This window comes from Chelonia mydas, chromosome 9 (genome assembly GCF_015237465.2).
Source record: "Chelonia mydas isolate rCheMyd1 chromosome 9, rCheMyd1.pri.v2, whole genome shotgun sequence".
Taxonomy (NCBI): domain Eukaryota; kingdom Metazoa; phylum Chordata; order Testudines; family Cheloniidae; genus Chelonia; species Chelonia mydas.
In genome coordinates, this window is record NC_057855.1 from 11598044 (window position 1) to 11617208 (window position 19165).

Consider the following 19165-nt stretch of genomic DNA (forward strand, 5'->3'; position numbering starts at 1 on the left):
AGTTATTTTTAAAAAACAATTTAAATAAAATAAAAAATATCTGATTTAAATAAAAACGATGTTTTAATTTTTCAAAATAAATCATTGATTTCTATTCACCCTGCAATATGTAGACAACACAGAGCCCTACCTATCATTCACCACACATGGCCATGCCACTACCACCAGGGTGGCCCAGTGCCTGGATAAGTTCAGCTCAAGAACAAAGAACAGCTGGCTGAAACTGAACCCAAGCAAGACTGAGGTTGTGCTTGTGGACAGGGGAAAGCATTTTGAAGACTTTGCAGACACAGTGCAGTCCACACTGACCAACATTTTCAGATTAATTTCAGGGAGATTTGTGGAGGCAGCCAGGCCAAATATCCCAATTGCGACCTGGCTCTTGGGATGGCAGCGCCACTCATATTTGTCCCAGCCAGAACAAAACAGATTTACAAAATAAAACAGTCTGAATGGTTCGGAAAAGCACTTAGCATCAGTCTTCTAAGGTTACACCATATACTCACGGCCTCCATGGGATTCTGAAGTAAACTGGACCTAAACTACCATTTTTAGGTTTCAGTGCCAACAGTCTTTTGATGTGAATGAGTTTACATCTAAGAGCTATTGCTTCAGGAAGAAAACACTGAATTGGTTTTCATTCACATTTTTGAGGTTTTCTATTTAATCACCAGGGCTAAAAATATAATTAATTAAAAAAAAAGGAAGCTCAGCATTTGAAGCAAGGGATCGATTTGGTGGTAAATTTCAAGGCCACCGAATCTCAGAATGCATGGGGTTCAGCTCAAGACACAGTATCTCTGACTGCTAATAAAGTTAACTTGTGGCAGTTTGCTAGAACATAGAACTTAGATATCAGCATTGCCAAAGAAGTTACAAGCATATTACAGACTATAAAAGAAAGATTTTTCAAAGATAAAACCTATATACAACAGACAAGAAATTGTGGGACGAGGGAGGGAGAGGAGGGAGCAAAAAATTAAAAGAAATAGTGCCACTGATGGAGAATCTAACCCTGTCACATTTTTTGCAAAATCAACTTAACGTTCAGACAACCAGACAAATTGTTTATATAAGCTGGAAAAAAGTCCAGAACTGTTTGTACAGTAAGACACAGTTATACCCTTAAAACATTTTGGTCGATCAGTGAAGCATCAATATGTTTTACTGCAAGAGACAGAACCTGTTGGCCATTTTTTGTCTGGTGTTTATCAAAAATGAATTTGGCTTCATGTATTTTGATATAAAATATTTCCCCCCACAAATAAAGCACTTCAAAATGTGCAAATATTTTAAAGTTTTAGTAACTAATCCTGGAAAGTAAATTCCCCTTACCAGCCCCGCATGGCTGTAGTTAAACCCTAGTTCTCGAGATATAGTCCAATTGGCATGTTCTTCAGTCACTGTCATGTCTGGAAACTTTACAGGGCTGCTAAACCAATCAAATTCCAGCTCTAAACATGGAGTTTCCTGAGGAAAAAAGAATTTTCATGATTGTTCTGAAACAAAATTATAAATTAGAAATCACTATAATCTAAACAAGTCGATGTGTGTTACTAAGGCCGAAATTAGCATATAAGCATCAATTTACCTTATTCGGATTTGACCCAGTAACGCCAATAGGATTTAGCAGATCTTCCAGCCCATGCGGCACAGGCCACAGATTCAAAGCCATTTTCCCAGATACAAGAGTGTCTGTATAATCAAACATGTTTATATTTCCCCAAGCCAATGGGCAGTGTTCCTTTAAAAGATCAAATGATTATTAATAAATGAGAGTGAAGAGTGATCAAGTTATAGTACAATATTGGATTTCAAGAAATAAAGGGAGGAGGAAAAAGATTTTTGAAAAACTGAACTATGGAATCACACAATTATAAAAAGAACAGGAATACCTGTGGCACCTTAGAGACTAAAAATTTATTAGAGCATAAGCTTTTGTGGGCTACAGCCCACTTCATCGGAGGCACAGAATGGAACATATAGTAAGAAGATAGAGAGAGAGAGAGAGAGAGAGAGAGATATATAATGTATACACACACACACAGAGAAGGTGAAAGTTGCCATACAAACTGTAAGAGGCTAATTAATTAAGATGAGCTATTATCAGCAGGAGAAAAAAAACTTCTGTAGTGATAATCAAGATGCCCATTTAGACAGCTGACAATAAGGCGTGAGGATACTTAACTTAGGGAAATAGTGTTTTGGGTCATTATACATATTGAATCTATTTGTATTGTAGTGCATTGACACTATGGGAAGCCAGAAATAATACAATTTATCAAAATGAAAGCCAGTATAGTTAACAGCCACTATTTTTCCTACATTTTTGACTAGCTTGGTTTCTTGATTTCTAAGTTTTCTAACCAAGAAAATAACAATACACGCGCATGAAAGTCATGTGCATGCATGCTGAATCATATTTCACAATATTTTTTTCAGGCAATCTTGTTTGGATATCAGGTTTCAGCTGGATTCAGGAAAATAGCATAGTAGAACCTTGCTATTAAGAATAAATAATGTATTACCATAATTAATTTTTTAAGTTAGCAAAAAGAGCGAAGCAAATAATTAAAAGACAAGAATTACATTGCAAGTTGTACTCTTTTCATTTTGGCAAATCTAGTTTTAATTTTTGATAATACTTAATTTACACAATATATTACAAAACATATTACAAGATTTGTCATGAGACATCATTACAGCACTATGTCTCTGCTATTAAACCCTTACTGTCAAATGGGGAGAGACAGTCTGTGTGAAAGCATGGATTAACAAATACGTAGGTTAGCAGAGAGCAAATTATGAAAGTTGTAGCATATTTTCCCTGTGAGACTTCAAACCTCTGTCTTGTCAGCTGCCGAGATAATAATTTCAAAGAACACAATCTAAAGAGTTAAAGCTACCTGCTAGGATTTTTTCCTCAAGTAAGTCTTTCAAGGATTTTAAACTGCACAAAACTACGAAGTCTTACACACTCACAAACAAACAAACGAATAAAAATTGGATAGTACCTCAGAACACACACACAACCAAAGTTTTTGAGCCTAGATGTATCAGAATCATGGACTTTAAGGTCAGAAGGGACCATTATGATCGTCTAGTCTGACCGCCGGCACAATGCAGGCCATAGAATCTCACCCACCCACTCCTGTAACAAACCCCTAACCTATGTCTGAGCTATCGAAGTCCTCAAATCATGGTTTAAAGACTTCAAGGTGCAGACAATCCTCCAGCAAGTGACACATGCCCCACGCTACAGAGGAAGGCGAAAAACCCGCAGGGCCTCTGCCAATCTGCCCTGGAGGAAAATTCCTTCCCGACCCCAAATATGGCGATCAGCTAAACCCTGAGCATGTGGGCAAGACTCACCAGCCAGATACTACAGAGAATTCTTTCCTGGGTAACTCAGATCCCACCCCATATAACATCCCATCACAGGCCATTGGGCATATTTACCGCTAATAGTCAAAGATCAATTAATTGCCAAAATTAGGCTATCCCATCATACCTTCCCCTCCATAAACTTATCAAGCTTAGTCTTGAAGCCAGATGTGTCTTTTGCCCCCACTGCTTCCCTTGGAAGGCTGTTCCAGAACTTCACTCCTCTGATGGTTAGAAACCTTCGCCTTAAAGTTAGGATCCAAAACCCACATTGTAGGCACATCAGTAAAGCTTGCTGATTTTTTTTGAATTGCTTAGCAACCCCAACTCCCATTTAGGTCAAAAGGAAATGCAAGTGCTCAGCACCTTCACACACACTGTTTTTTAGGTGCCTAAGAATGGCTTCAGGAACCTAACTTTAGGCACTCACATTTGAAAATTTTGGCCTGTCCCTTTCTGTTCAACTATACAGACCACAATTAGTGCTGCATGGATAATATACAACAAATATATCAGGTAACAAAAAAATTAATTTGTAGTCAATCAATAAAGTTAAGAGAAGTTTCTATACATCTTAGACATTTTAATCAAATAAAAATTCAAGAAAATAGAAGACTTTGGTAAGACCAACTTCTATTCAAGTGTTGGCCAACTGTTCTTCCCAAACTTGGCTGCCTGGAGTTCTCTCTTACAACACATTAGAACTATTAAAATTATTAAATACTTTACCTCCTTAGCACCCTTTCTACCCTTAACAGAGCAGATGGAAAGGCAAAGCCGAGCAGCACGTGGGAGATCAGGAATGTACATGTCATATGACAGCCATTCATTCCATCTGTGGGATTTTAAAAGTAAAATAAAAACCAGGTTAAAGCAAATAAAACTCAGTACACTTTAGTTAGTAAATAGACAGAAAATGATATGGAAAAATCAGAGTGTTCCTCCTCCAAGGATATTAAATACATATTTCTACTCTAGAAAAGCAACATCATCAAAATAGCACTTTCTGACTGAGCAGATCAGCTACCTGCATGTATTCATCCACATCTACTGCTTTTAGTCACCAAAGTCCTTACTGCTTTTTACTCTGGTTAGCCCTGCAGAACCAATGTCATTCAGAGAAAGTGAGCTGGATTTTTATTCCTTTTTGGGCACCATCAACAGAATTGTTTACCACATTCAATCAACATTTGCGCAGACTCCCTGACTGTAATTGTCAATGTAGGCCTAGTCTGACAACATGGGTTTGCATAGCTGTTATTGAGGGTTTAATCTGGCCTGCAAATCTTTAACTATTCATGAAGATGCGTACGAAGTAAAGAAGTTGGCTTGACTCTCAGAGCCCAGTTTGAGTTGCAAGAGCTAGTTAGTAGAAAATGCGTGTTTCTACTTGTAAACTCAGTATTGGGATCATTGGGAGACAAACAATACCATATTTATAGTTACATTACAATATAGAGCCATGCACTTTTAAGCACTTTAGTAGGCTTAAGTCGAGCAAAAAAATTTAAGCACGTCAGAACATGATGTAACTAATATTTAAGGCTGCGGGTTTGTCATGGAGGTCACGGATTCCGTGACTTTCTATGACCTCCGTGACTTCTGCAGCGGCCGGTGCGCCTGGCTCAGGGACAGCTCAAGCAGCCCTTGCGCCAGGCGCACTGGCCACTGCTGAGACAGTCTCGGGCCCCTGCCAGCAGCAAAGTCTGGGTCTGGGAGGGGGTAGGGGTGCTTACCTGGGGGCCCCCTCAGAAGCGGTGACATCCCCCTTTCTCAGCTGCTAGGCAGAGGCCTGGCTCGGCAGCTCTGCATGCTACCTCCACCCAGAGCACTGGCTTCGCAGCTCCCGTTGGCCAGGAACTGCGGCCAATGGGAGCTGCGGGAGCCATGCCTGCAGGTCAAGGCAGCCTGCAGACCTGCCTGGCCACGCCTCTGCCTAGCAGCTGAGCAAGGGGGACGTTGCCCACTTCCAGGGAGCCCCCCAGGTAAATGCCGTCCAGAGCCCGCCTCATCCCGTCTCGTGCCTCAACCCCCTGTCCCCTCCCATACCCAAACTCTTCTGCTACTGCTGGGGAGTTGGGGGAAAGGCGTGCAGCTAGGTAGGGAGCCTGCGGCCCTGCCAACCTCCCCCGGCCCCCAACACTAGCGGGGATCCCGAGCTGTACACCGCCATCTACGCCCGCCCAACCCCAGCAGGGGTCTCGGCCCCCCCCGCCCAAGCAGCCAGGCTGCCCTCCCCCAGCACCCGCAGGGCCCCCAGGCAGCAACCCCCCGCAAATTTTATTCACTGGTATTTTAGTAAAAGTCATGGACAAGTCACAGGCCGTGAATTTTTGTTTACTGCCTGTGACCTGTCTGTGACTTTTACTGAAAATACCCATGACTAAAACGTAGCCTTACTAATTTGTAAATAGACGCTCTCTGAAGAAAACCCCCCGAAAGGTGTAGAGGAAGTACTGTCACAGACAAGTGGAAGAAAAAAAAAATTAAATTCTGAGGATATAAATCCTAAGAGGAAGTAATTGAATGAAAAACTGTCACACCACTGGTCAGTTTTACATTTAGTAAAAACCAGTGTCTCATCTCTCTTCTCCCTGATGTACACTTCCTTTTCCCCACGTATGATAAAATACTGTGTTTTTTTCTTAAAGGTAAGTTTTGCTACAAATTTGGTATTTGTATTTACTAAATGCCAACAATCTACAGCAGTGGTTTTCAACCTGTGGTCTGTGGATCCTTGGGAGTCTGCAGACTATGTCTAAGATTTCCAAAGGGGTCTGCCTCTCCATTTGAAATTTTTTAAGGGTCCGCAAATGAAAAAAGGTTGAAAATCACTGATCTAGAGCAATATTACACTGTTGTACAGGAAGTAAGAAAGAATAATTTCTTAGCTAGCTAATGGATACTTTCCAAATATTTACATAGCTGTATTAATTATGTTTCTGTTGAATTGTACACTAGTAAACTGCACAGGAAACAATTAACACTGGAGAAGAATACATGAATTTAGTACAGGATATGTGTTAGCTAATGAAAGTCATAGAGAAGCCTGAAGCACAGTGAGTGCAACCTGTTTCAATTACTGCATTGTAACTAATAAAATAAGGCTGTAAAGATAAAGATAGTTTACGAAAAAGAAAAGGTTTCTTCAAATACTCCATTTTACAGAGCAGTGGAATTGAAATTTTACACAGTCTTCCGTAAGTGACAGTCGGGGTTTTCACCTCAATAGCTCCCCAGCATTACATACTCTGCACATGAAGGCAATTTCTGGAGTTCCACCACCTTTTAACCTCCATATATATAATAAATGGGCACATAATCTGCTTTCTGCTAAAAACTCTGCTCTCTGCTAATTCTGGGGTTACTCCACTGAAGTTAATAGAGTTGCTTCAAATTTACACTTGGGTGCCAAAGAGCAAAATTTGGCTCTACAGGACTACCAAGTATTGTCATTATTATCGTTATAGACTTCTTAAAACATGTTGAATATATCAACTGATATGTCTGGCTATTACCCTACAAAAGCAAAGATGTATAATTATATTTTCTTTGTTGGGTTGCCTAGTTAGATTTCCTCTGATCAAAGAGGGCACCAGCCTTTAAAAATGGACTATGCTCATGGAAGAACTGAAAAGCTAACACAAAATGCTAAAAAGCAGCATTTTAAAAGCAAACATTAAGGGCTTAAAAATTGCAAATGTATCAATAGTGCTTCCTTAGCCCTACACAGACCTTACTCTTTGGATTTCTGCTTAAAGGGAGACTGATATTGATTATTTAAGAACATAAGAACGGTCGAACTGGGTCAGACCAAAGGTCCATCTAGTCAAGTATCCTGTCTTCTGACAGTGGCCAATGCCAGGTCCCCCAAAGGGAATGAATAGAACAGGTAATCATCAAGTGATCCATCCCGTCGCCCATTCCCAGCTTCTGGGAAACAGAGGCTAGGGACACCATCCTTGCCCATCCTGGCTAATAGCCATTGACGGACCTAACCTCCATAAATTTATCTAGTTCTTTTCTGAACCCTGTTATAGTCTTGGCCTTCACAACATCCTCTGGCAAGGAGTTCCGCAGCTTGACTGTGCGTTGCGTGAAAAAATACTTCCTTTTGTTTTAAATCTGCTGCCTATTAATATCATTTGGTGGCTCCTCATTCTTGTGTTACCTGTATTATCATAGTGCCTAGGAGCCTTAGTCCTGGGTCAAGAACCCACTGTGCCAAGTGCTGTACAAACAAAACAAAAGGACAGTTCCTTCCACAAACAGCTTGTAATCTAAGTATAAAACAAGACAAAACAGATGGCTACAGATAGATGGGGGAATATAAGGACACAATGAGACAACAGTGGTCAGAATGCCAGGCTGTGGTCTCTGTGCACCAGTGGCCTAGTTTTTGTCCAGTTTTTTTGGAGCCATCACAGAGAAGGAGAGAGTTTGAAGGAGGATATTGATGTAGCTTTGCAACTATTTACTGGGAACTCCTCTAATGTGTGAGGGGCAGCACTGGAGAAAGCACAAAGGTGTTTGAAAACTTAACAAGTAGAGGATGGATGCTGTCATCATTGATCAATCAGAGGCAAGAGTCGACATCTTGGTAGCGAATGAGAGATGATAGTAGCGCAGGCTGCAAGGGGCCCTGAAAGTGAAGACAAGTAACAGGTTTGATACAAGAGAGAAGGGAGAAGTCAGTGGAGGGCCATAAAGAAAGGGGTGACATGGTCAAAGCGACAGGCTAGGAAAATGATTTTTGCAGCAGCATTCTGAACGGGAAGACTGAATTAACCAAGGCCAAAGAAAAGGATATTGCAGTATTTGAGATATGCGTTGATGAAAGGCTGGACAAGAGTTTTAGTTGTGTGAATGGATGGGAAAGGTCATATCTTGGAGTTGTCATGTAGAAAGAATCAACAAGACTTTGATGTAGGTTGGATGTGAGGATCTAGAGAGAGGTCCAAGTCAAAGATAACACCAGATTATGAGCATGAGCAACAGGCAGGCAAGTGGGGTTGTCCACGGGAAAGAGAAAGGAGGCAGCTAGGAGGCCTTCAAGGGAAAGATAAAAAGCTCTCTTCTAGCCATGTTGCACCTGAGCTGAAGCAAGACAGCCAAAATGAGATTTCAGAGAGATATGCTAAGATATTAGTTTGGACAGAAGGAGACTGGAGTAGAGAGGTAGATCTGTGAGTTGGCCCCATAGAGTAGAATTTGTTTTTGTGGAGACTACCCAGAGAAAGAGGTGCAGAGGGAGACGAGAGGGGACAAGAGACAGAGCCCTGCAGAATCCCTCTAAAAATTAGGAGATGGCATGATGAAGATCCTCCAAAGGACATGCTGAAGGAACAATGAGAGAGTTAGGAGGAGAACTAGGAGAGGGAGAGAACAGTTATGGAAGCTAAGGGAGGATAAGATTTCAAGAAAAAGAGAATGGTCAACTATCAGGTCAAGGAGGAGGAGAAGGGAGTACTAGTTCTGAGATATGGCTCAGAAGAGGCCATTGGCAAGAGCAGTTTCAGTTGAGAGCAAGAAGCAGAAGCTGGACTGGAGAGGGTCTAAGATGGAACTAGAAGAGAGGAACTCCAGACAGCAATTGTAAACAATGTGTTCAATAACCTTAGAAATAAAAGGGAAAAGGGAGATAAGGCAGTAGCTGAGATGCAAATAAGTTGGAGAAGTAGAGTTATTTAGCTAGGAAGATGGCAGAACTCAGACAGGAAAGAACAAATCTGTAGTGGAGGAAGGTCAGCCTGGTCACAGAATTTCTGCCAGAGATGCTCCATGGCATGAGAGCAGGAACAGAGGAAGCAGCTATTGAGAGTGAGCCAGGACTGAGGAGGGTGGTAGGGTGGAGCAAAAGAGTAAGGGCAGAGGAGGGTGAGAAACAGAGAATCAACCACCATAACAGTAGAAGAGAGGGCTGAAAGCACACAAGTTGTTAGCATTGGATTGGAAATAAGAATGACAGAATGGCCATACTGGGGCATACCAAGGGTCCATCTAGGCCAGTATTCTGTCTTCTGACAGAAGCTGGTGCCAGATGCTTCAGCAGGCGTGAACAGAACAGGTCAATTATTGAGTGATCCATCCCCTGCCATCCAGTCCCAGCTCCTGGAAGCCGGAGGCTTAGGGACACTAAGAGCATGGGATTGCATCCCTGATCATTTTGGCTAATAGCCATTGATAGACCTATCCTCCATGAACTTATCTAATTCTTTTTTGAACCTAGTTTGGCCTTCATAACATCTTCTGGCAACAAGTTCCAAAGTGCACTGTGTGAAGAAGTGCTTCCTTTTCTTTGTTTTAAACTTGCTGCCTTTTAATTTCATCGCGCAACCCCTGGTTCTTGTGTTACTTAAAAGGGACAAATAACACCCCCTTATTCATGTCCTCCACACCATTCATGATTTTATAGACATCTAGCCTATCCCCACTCGGTCGTCTCTTTTTCCAAGCTGAACAGTCCCAGTCTTTTTCTCTCCTCATATGGAAGCTTTCACATACCCCTAATCATTTTTGTTGCCCTTCTCTGTACATTCTCCATTTCTAATATATCTTTTTTGAGATGGGGCAACCAAAACTGCATGCAGTATTTAAAGTGTGGGCGTACCATGACTTTATATAGTGGCATTATGATATTTTCTGTCTTATTATCTAACCCTTTCCTAATGGTTCCTAACATTGTTAGCTTTTTTGACTGCAGCTGCACATTAAGCAGATGTTTGCAGAGAACTATCCACGACCCCAAGATCTCTTTTTTGAGTGATAACAGCTAATTTAAACCCCATCAGTTTGTATGTAGAGTTGGGATTATGTTTTCCAGCATGTATTACTTTGCATTTATCAACACTGAATATCATCTGCCATTTTGCTGCCCAGTTACCCAGTTTTGTGAAATCCTTTTGTAATTCTTCAATGTCTGCTTTGGACATAACTATCCTGAGTAATTTTGTATTGTCTGCAAACTTTTCCACTTCACTGTTTACCCCTTTTTCCAGATCATTTATGAATATGTTGAACAGCACTGGCCCCCGGATAAACTCTTGAGGGACACCACCATTTACCTCTCTGCATTGTGAAAACTGACCCTTTGTTTCCTATCTTTTTACCAGTTACTGATCCATGAGAGAACCTTCCCCTCTTATCCCATGACTGTTTACTTTGCTTAAGAGCCTTTGGTAAGGGACCTTGTCAAAGGCTTTCTGAAAGTCCAAGTACACTATATGCACTTGCCCACATGCTTATTGACCCCCTCAAAAGAATTCTAATAGATTCTTTCCATTCAAAATATGGAAAGGTCAAGTGACAGGCATGCATGTGCGAGGGGGAGTGTGCCAATAAGCACTACTGAAAAAGACCAAGTGATGGTCTGATAGGGGGAACTCAGCAACAGAGAGCTCAGAGAGAACAATGCTTGGTGAATTTCCACATCAACAGCTCTTTTGGTGAATGGCAGAGTTGAACCAAGGCTAACAAGATAATTCATTTTCCTATTAACAACATGTAGGACACATTAGATTATTTTTTACCATTTGTATTGTTTATTCAGCATGGATAGTGAAACTAGGCCAGTCCGTTTATAGTCAATTCACTGTCTGGTTCTCCTGAACCAGTTTGCTACTACGTTTGGTTTCTTGTCTTGGGTGGATGAAGCTCCCCTGCAAGAGGCTAATGCAAAAGGGATATGGATGCAGATTCTGGAATGCAAATGAGCTATATCAAGTAATATAATCCTCCACCAAGAGAAAAGGGTGGCCTGTCGTGAAGCTTATGGTGAGCGTAAACTTCAGAGGTGGTGGGTGCCAGTATGCGCCACCTTCATTTCCATCCACATGATCTTCTCAGGGATAGAAAAACAAAAGTGCACACAGCCTCTTACATAGTAGGGAGCTAAAGTGCAGCATGGTTGAAAAGATTCCCTTGAAGTGAATTCACGCTGCAGTCACTACAGAACTCATAACCCCGATACAGCCGCAATCCCTGTTGTTGGCTGCTAGTACCTGCTACCAGAAGACTAGGGATATGGAGGGGCAACTTTTCCTGAAAGTTCCTTCCCCTGAAATTACAATACAGAGTGGAAATGGCTATCTTGCAGCCTCAAGAGCTATGGAGAAGAGTCAGTGGCCAAAGTCAAAGAACGGAGAAACTTTAATGAATATGATAATGTTCTGGACTAACACCTTTCATCATTCTTTCCCTAAAGAGACTTCCTCCCCAAACATCCCTACACTATATTAACACTGCAGATAAACTGAACCACAGCTACTGGAAGAGAGAAATTATTTTTCAATAACCATATATTCTGTTAGACCTTTTAATTATATAATATCTATTCATTCCCTTGGAGAGCAGTAGTGTTTGCAAGCAAAATTTAAGTCCCAACTAATAAACTTTTCTAAAGACATGCAAGGTCAATCAGACAGAAAATGTGAATTTGGAATTATTTTTGAATACACTCTAGGTCTGATCCAGGCAGATACTGAGGCCCCACAACTATCATAAGAGCCAGAGAGCGAGCGTTGAAGAAACTGCAGAGTACTTTTTGGAGATTAAGACCTTTGTTTTAAATTCACTGGCATACATTTGTACCACACACATTTTGTATTTACATCACCATCATCTGCATTTCCACGTTTCATTTTTAGACACAAATCAAGGTAGATCCAATCTATTTAGATTGTCAAATTAATGAAATTCCATTCTAGCAAATTGCTCTCCGATCTTCTCTTTTCCAAGTAGCTCTTCTTTACATGGGCCACACTGTATGTCAATTCCACCTTTTCCTATGTATTTTTATTTATGCATTTTTCTCTTCTTGCTTACAAAAAACTCTCTCTCTAACAGTATCTATTCGTAGATTTTTTTAAAGCTCTTTCTATTCCCTGTCCTGCCGTATTTCAGGAGCACCCTAATTCCAGACTTCCAGTTGCCCTGAAGCCCTAACTGCATTTTCCCCTCCCTAGTGGCTTGTGTTGGGTTGGTGGACGTTGATGATATTAACAAATCTGATTAATCACAATCCAACATGATGATAGTGAAAAAGGTTGCCACTTAAAGTGTGGTTTTATTTTGAAAAGTGGTTCTATAAAACTGCATTCTGAGGTTCCCTATTTATCATGCCTCACTCACTGAAAAAAAAAAAATTGCCCAGATTGTTTGTGTTGTGATATTGCCTAGGAACCTCAGTCATGTACCCAGATTCTACTGTGAAATCAACAGAACAAGTGGTAGAAGACAATATGTGAAGCAGCCAGCTCTGCAAACACACCTTACGATCTGAAAGTCAAGCTATGTTTGTCTTTTTGTCATTGTGATAGATTCTACAGGGCAAATACTTGTGCAACCCTGCTGAAAAGAACTGTTGCATGTTACAAGCAGAATTTGAACTTGCAATTGGAGCTTTGCTAACAAGTCACAAGCCAGAACGGAATCTAGTTCAATTTCCAGTAGCTACGCTGGTTCTGTATTGTAAAACAAAAAGGGGAAATGTAGCAAATTTTTGGGTCACAGACAAAACTCTTAATACACATAGAGAACAGACCTGTTGAGTAAGAGGTTGCTGCTTTTACATAACATTTTACAAGCCAAAATGAAGATCTGCAAATCCTAAATTAATCTAATTAAACAAATCTGTAAATGGAAATGAGTGATCAATTTAAAAGGAAAACTCCAGTGATTATTTATAATTCTTAGACAGCTATATACATGTTAAATAAGAATGTTTTTCGTTTAGGATAAATGATTTTCAGTACATCCTTTTAGAAAATAAGGCTGCTTTTTTCTCTCAGTGGTGCCTACTATCTTATCTGCTTCCCAGCTAGGGAAACTGCTTGATGGTAAAAATTGGTACGGACAAAATCTAATTCTGCTTTAGAAAGCTCTGGAAATCAGATTTCCCTGAATTGTTACAGTAGCATTATTTACCTGGGATTGGAACAAGGTACCCTTTGAGTATTCACATTGTCACATAATGGTTCTCCTCCATGGTAGATACCAGTTCGGACATAGATCTGAAAATAACATGTTTAAGCATTAGCACCTGTTATAGCCCATTTGAATACTAGACCCTAGTCTGAACAAAAGTATTACTGTAAACACCATCGCTATTAGATGCTGATTAGAACCATATGTCACACACTAATTTCTATCAATTTGAGAAAAAACTATATGGCATAAATGAGTTCACATACTGTAAAGTATTCTTACTGTGCTTCTAGTACAAAATTTTAGTTCACCACCTCTGCATCACCATTTCAAAGTTAATTATGACTGCATTTCAAATAATAACTTGAAGTCACAACACAACTGGAATTTATCCTTGATTACCAGGGCAAGCCATGGAGATGGAAGGATAAACTGGGCAACTTCCAAGCACACAAAAGAGCTAGGATGGTAACAGTTTATGCTGAATGCAATTATCCCCCTTGTTTTCTCTCTCTTTCTTTCAAGTAAGGGTAGCAAACTTGTCCACAGCACTGTTCAAACAAAAACTTGTCCCAGTTCTTACAGTAATGGCTCTTTAAGGATAGTATTTGTTATTTTAAGATACACAAGAAAAATCCTTACTTACATTTTTCCTGCTTCTCCCCCAGTTTATTTTAGATGAATCACCAAATTAAGACCTGATACTACAAATTGCTAAGCATTCAACTCAGAACCTCAGTGCTTTGGGTTTCACAGATTGTAAGTTACAGTAATATGTAAAAGGGAAAATTTTAGAAGTTTTATCATGCTTCTTATTAAACAAATAAGACCAAAATTCTCAGATTTGGGTGTCTAAAACAAGTGGCCTAATTTTCTACTATGTCATGTAATCCCTAGTACCCACTGAAATCAATGTCAGCTGAAGGTGCTAAAAAACTCTGAAAAAAATCAGGTAACGTATTTGGATACATAAAGAAAGATTTAGGTATTTTAGGCAGCCAAGTTTGAAAGCATGGGCCTGAATTTATATACTGACTTGTATGTTCGTCAAAAGAAAAAAAGATGGCATTGGGAGCAGTGTGTGTGCACACCATTTTCAACTTCTGGAAGATACTTTCAATTTTGTTTTGTTTTTTAAAGAACAGTTTATACGGCTTTTTCAAATACACTGCAGCTTAACCAAATAAGGAAAAAATTATGATGGCCTATCACGGGGGTGGGCAAACTTTTTGGCCCGAGGACCACATCTGTGAATAGAAATTGTGTGGCGGGCCATGAATGCTCACAAAATTGGGGTTGGGGTGAGGGCTCTGTTGGGGGTGAGGGCTCCGGGGTGGGACCAGAAATGAGGAGTGCAGGGTGTGGGAGGTGGTTCCGGACTGGGGCATGGGGTGAGTAGCGTAAGGGTGTTAGGGCTTCGGCTGGGGGTGTGGAGTTTGGGGTGTAGGAAGGTGCTCTGCGCTGGCACTGAGGGGTGCAGGGGGGATGAGAGCTCCGGCTGGGGGTGAGGGCTTTGGAGTGGAGCTGGAGATGAGGAGTTTGGGGTTCAGGAGGGTGCTCTGGGCTGGGAATGAGGGGTTTGGAGATTGGGAGGGGGATCAGGGCTGAGGTAGGGGGTTGGGGCATAGAGAGAGGCTCAGGGGTGCAGACTCCAGGCAGGACTTACCTCAAGCTGCTCCCGGAAGCAGTGGCATGTCCCTCCTCCAGCTCCTATGCTCCTGTAGCCAGACGGCTCTGCATGCTGCCCCGTGCACAGGCACTGCCCCTGCAGCTCCCACTGGAGCGCTGGAGGGGCCATTGGAGCGTGTAGGGGGGGCCATGCCTCTGCTTCTGGGAGCTGCGTGGAGTGGCCCCTGACCCTGCTCCCCAGCTGGAGCACTGGAGAGGGGCCACGCCGCTGCTTCCGGAAGCCGCGTGGAGCAGCCCCCAACCCTGTGCCCCAGATGGAGTGCAGGAGCAGGGCAAGCTCCAGGCCCCGCTCCCCAGCGGGAGCTCGAGGGCTGGCTTAAAACGGCTGGTGGGCCGGAACCGGCCCGCGGGCCGTAGTTTGCTCACCCCTAGTCTATCATGTAATTTTAGTTAGAAAATTTGCTTTGCAAATATAAACTTTGCTAGTTTTGTGTGTGCTCCGTATGCTCCAAGGCCCTGTCCAACACTCACTGGTCAGTGGGAGTCCTTCCATTGACTTAAGTGTGAATTTGGCCCCTAATTAACACTAGTAGCTGGTATCAACATATACTGTTGACCAGCTGATTCCTTAATTTTGTTAGAGAGGCCTATTGAACTGAGTGTAGCTCAGTGTTTTCATTCTGATTCTAGGCAATATTTTACCATCCATCCATTCAGAATTTCACTCACCTTGTCAATGTCTCGAATGTTTACATTTACATAAGTGGCACAAAGAATTCTTATCCTGAGAGCACTGTTTATGGCCCAGAGAGATTTGGCTGAAGCTTCGCCATTCATGTATGGTGTAGCTGTAGAGATCCGTCTGGAATAAGATGGCATTGTAAAGGTATCCAGTGGCAGCTGGGTATAAAGGCTTTCCTTAGCCATCAGCATCAGGTTGGGCATTCGGCCAAGCATTATACAACTTCTTATGTACTGCAACAGTTGGAAAAAGAAGAAGGAAAAAAAAGATTGTTTTGCTGTATTTTCTTTGTAATTAATGCTTAAAAATATTAAAGGAAAGCATATATAAAATCCAAAAGGCTAAGAAAATTACATTTAATGAGCTCTTGTAGCATTTATCTTTATAGCATCCTTTACATTGTTTTCAGTTACAACACCAATGTTTTTAACTAGCTTGTTGCACATGACCGAACAGGCAGCAGGATATACAAATTTTAAGAAAAAAATAATCATTGTCTGCAGCAGTAGCACATTCTATCTGAATTCCATGTTTCCAGCTAGCGGTAAAGGGCTGGAGGTGTCTTGATACAATAGCGGTACAGTCTCTAAAGAGAAAGCAACACAATTCAGTCTCTGTCACCAGGTCTATTGACAGGTTTCAGAGTAACAGCCGTGTTAGTCTGTATTCGCAAAAAGAAAAGGAGTACTTGTGGCACCTTAGAGATGGCCCACCTTGATCATCATACACATTGTAAGGAGAGTGGTCACTTTAGATAAGCTATTACCAGCAGGAGAGTGGGTTTGTGTGTGTGTGTGGGGGGGGGGGGGGGGGGGGGGGGGGGGGGGGTGATGAGAAAACCTGGATTTGTGCTGGAAATGGCCCAACTTGATTATCATACACATTGTAAGGAGAGTGATCACTTTAGATAAGCTATTACCAGCAGGAGAGTGGGGTGGGAGGAGGTATTTTTTCATGCTTTATGTGTATAAAAAGATCTTCTACACTTTCCACAGTATGCATCCGATGAAGTGAGCTGTAGCTCATGAAAGCTTATGCTCAAATAAATTGGTTAGTCTCTAAGGTGCCACAAGTACTCCTCTTCTTTTTGCAGGTCTATTGAGTAACACTGATGTCTGCTCCAGACGGAGCTGTTCACCCACTCTTCCATGCAGTGGTTCCCTGTCAAAGTGATGGATATTACTTAAGACAAAAAACCACAAGGCTGGGAGGGGGAAAAAAGAAAAAAGAAACTCAGGGACAAAGAAAAATTAAAAACGACTTAGCTATAATTTCTGCAGTGGAGCGATACTCCTTATTGCTATTTCAATTACCACAAAGCAAACAGGAGTTCAAATATCTATTTCTAAATAAAAATGTCATTTACAGTAGTAATGTCTATTTTGTAATTTAGCACTCTTTCTCTCAGAAATTTAGGGTGGTATTTCCAAAAGTGGTCAGCACTGACCTTTACTTGATTAGAATAAATTCCCACTGACTTCAATGGGAGCTTGGGTAGGCCAAAGCTGAGCACTTCTGTTGCATTTTTATTTATACTGCAATTATCTGTACACAGTAAACTCAACTGCACAAAAATTTAAGCTAGTTGGCTAATGTTATGAATTTTCATTTTCTGCCTTCTGAATTAGTTTAAGAAACGAAACAAGAGTCCGTCACAGAATCTTAATACATCATTCTCTTACTGCACTCCCAATTTTAATTCTTCTAGTGTATTTTTAAATAAATCCATTAATTTACAACAAGTAACTCACCTTATACTGGCTCAGAGGATATTTTTCGAGCAAGTATTCATCACAGCCACACACTTTTAAAATATACTTGCCCTGGTACTCTAAAACGCAGAGTTTTAGTTGTTCAGATGACAGCAACATACTTCGTGTTTTTTTCCTGATTGCTTCAGCAATAACTTGCTCAGGAACACAGTCATGGTTGATTTTTAAGGTATATTTCTGCTTGTCATTGTTCGGGGACACTATTACCCATATCACCACTATTATTTGCCCTGGAATAATGTGAAACAACATCAGATTCTATTATTGTCCATACACAGTCTTCTAAAGAAACTGGTCAGACTTGGAATTGCTTGTCATAATCCCTACTGAAAGAACATGCAGGCGCAATTCACAGCCCAAAGTGCAGAGAACCTTCTACAAAAGGTGCTCAGTGGACTCTACTTACATTGACTTCCGAAAAAGCCATTCTGGACCTACTGTCCCAAGTACATGTACATTCAAACTATCATTTAATTACAAAACTATTTCTAAACAAGTAGTACTTATTCAGCCAATCTTTTTCCACCGACAATATGACTATTCTGTAACTATGGACTAAAAGATAGCTTTATGTTTCCAGGATCATTTAATTCTACGTGTTCTAAATATTATTAGAGACACTTCTGAACTCAGACAAAAATGCTAATAGCAGCTGGCAAATCAGTCCACTCTGTCACATAATCACTGAAACAGTTGCATCAATCAGTGCAATAACTGGATAACTCAAGCTGTAAAAAAGAGTTTTCCTAGAATATAGAAAATTGACCTATGTGACTTTTTTTTTTTTTTTTTTTGAGTTCAACTCCTACTACGCAGGTTATCCTTACTGAAGACAAAGCCTGTAACCAAACTGTAAGATGTTACCGCAGTGTATTAAATATACTACATAAATAATGATTCACTTGTCTGCCATCACGAATTGTACTAACTGAAATTTGTTAATAGAAATAAGTACCATTAAGTTGTTAGAGCAAACATTTGTTTTACCTTTATCTAGTTTACTGTATATGTGCTTGGGCAGTTCAGGTGAAGATTCAACATTTGGTGGACAGACATATAATGCTCTACTATGGGGTGCATTCACATCTCGAAGATCCACTGCTTCTTTACAAACATTAAGAATATTTCTTCTGAAGTCCTGTACTTCTGGATCCTTAACCATATCAAATTCACAGACAGGCATGCCAATAGCAAAACCTAAGATATTGAAAAAATACTTAAATTGTCAGTGACTAATAAATATATCACAGTATGTTTTTCATAGAAATACTATTTTTCTATTGCTGACAGAACAAACATCTTGTATTTAAGCAGCTTATAAAAGCAATTCAAAATACTTGTTCACACTTTATATTAGCTACTAGTCCTCCACTCCTGCAGTTATGCTGTATAATGAAGTCAACCTTATAATGTACCCATGTACCTGGTAAATCTGGCAGTACTAAACCCAGGAGCACATGAAAAGGTCAGAAAGGGATACACTCACTGAAGTAACCTGGGGAGCTTCTGGGTCTCTATTGGATGCCTCCCCCTGCCCCCATCACAGCCAACATCCTACAACAGGAATAGGACTAATGAGACTTCCTCTGAAGTCAGTCAATGAAGCTCCTTAAATTAGCCAGAGGAGTTGCTGTTACATGACTCTCCCCAGACCTTGACTGGGTTTCACACAGAGTGCTAAGAGCCCTCATCAGCTTTCCTCTATAACTTGCAG

The 19165-nt window shown here is 40.9% G+C and overlaps 1 protein-coding gene across 7 annotated transcripts in view; it reads right to left on the reverse strand.

The window, feature by feature from the left end:
* Positions 1 to 19165, reverse strand: part of PIK3CA (phosphatidylinositol-4,5-bisphosphate 3-kinase catalytic subunit alpha) — a 75225-nt gene that overhangs the window by 22859 nt on the left and 33201 nt on the right. For 5 of the 7 annotated variants that reach the window (XM_043521981.1, XM_037909269.2, XM_037909268.2 and 2 more), the window contains 7 exons: positions 18439 to 18648; positions 17431 to 17681; positions 15667 to 15912; positions 13309 to 13394; positions 4114 to 4219; positions 1592 to 1744; positions 1336 to 1470 (listed from right to left, as the gene is read on the reverse strand). In XM_043521981.1, coding sequence (XP_043377916.1) covers positions 1336 to 1470; positions 1592 to 1744; positions 4114 to 4219; positions 13309 to 13394; positions 15667 to 15912; positions 17431 to 17681; positions 18439 to 18648 — 1187 coding nt within the window. The remainder of the gene's footprint in view (positions 1 to 1335; positions 1471 to 1591; positions 1745 to 4113; positions 4220 to 13308; positions 13395 to 15666; positions 15913 to 17430; positions 17682 to 18438; positions 18649 to 19165) is intronic. The other 2 variants (XM_043521983.1, XM_043521982.1) reach the window with 1 other exon arrangement.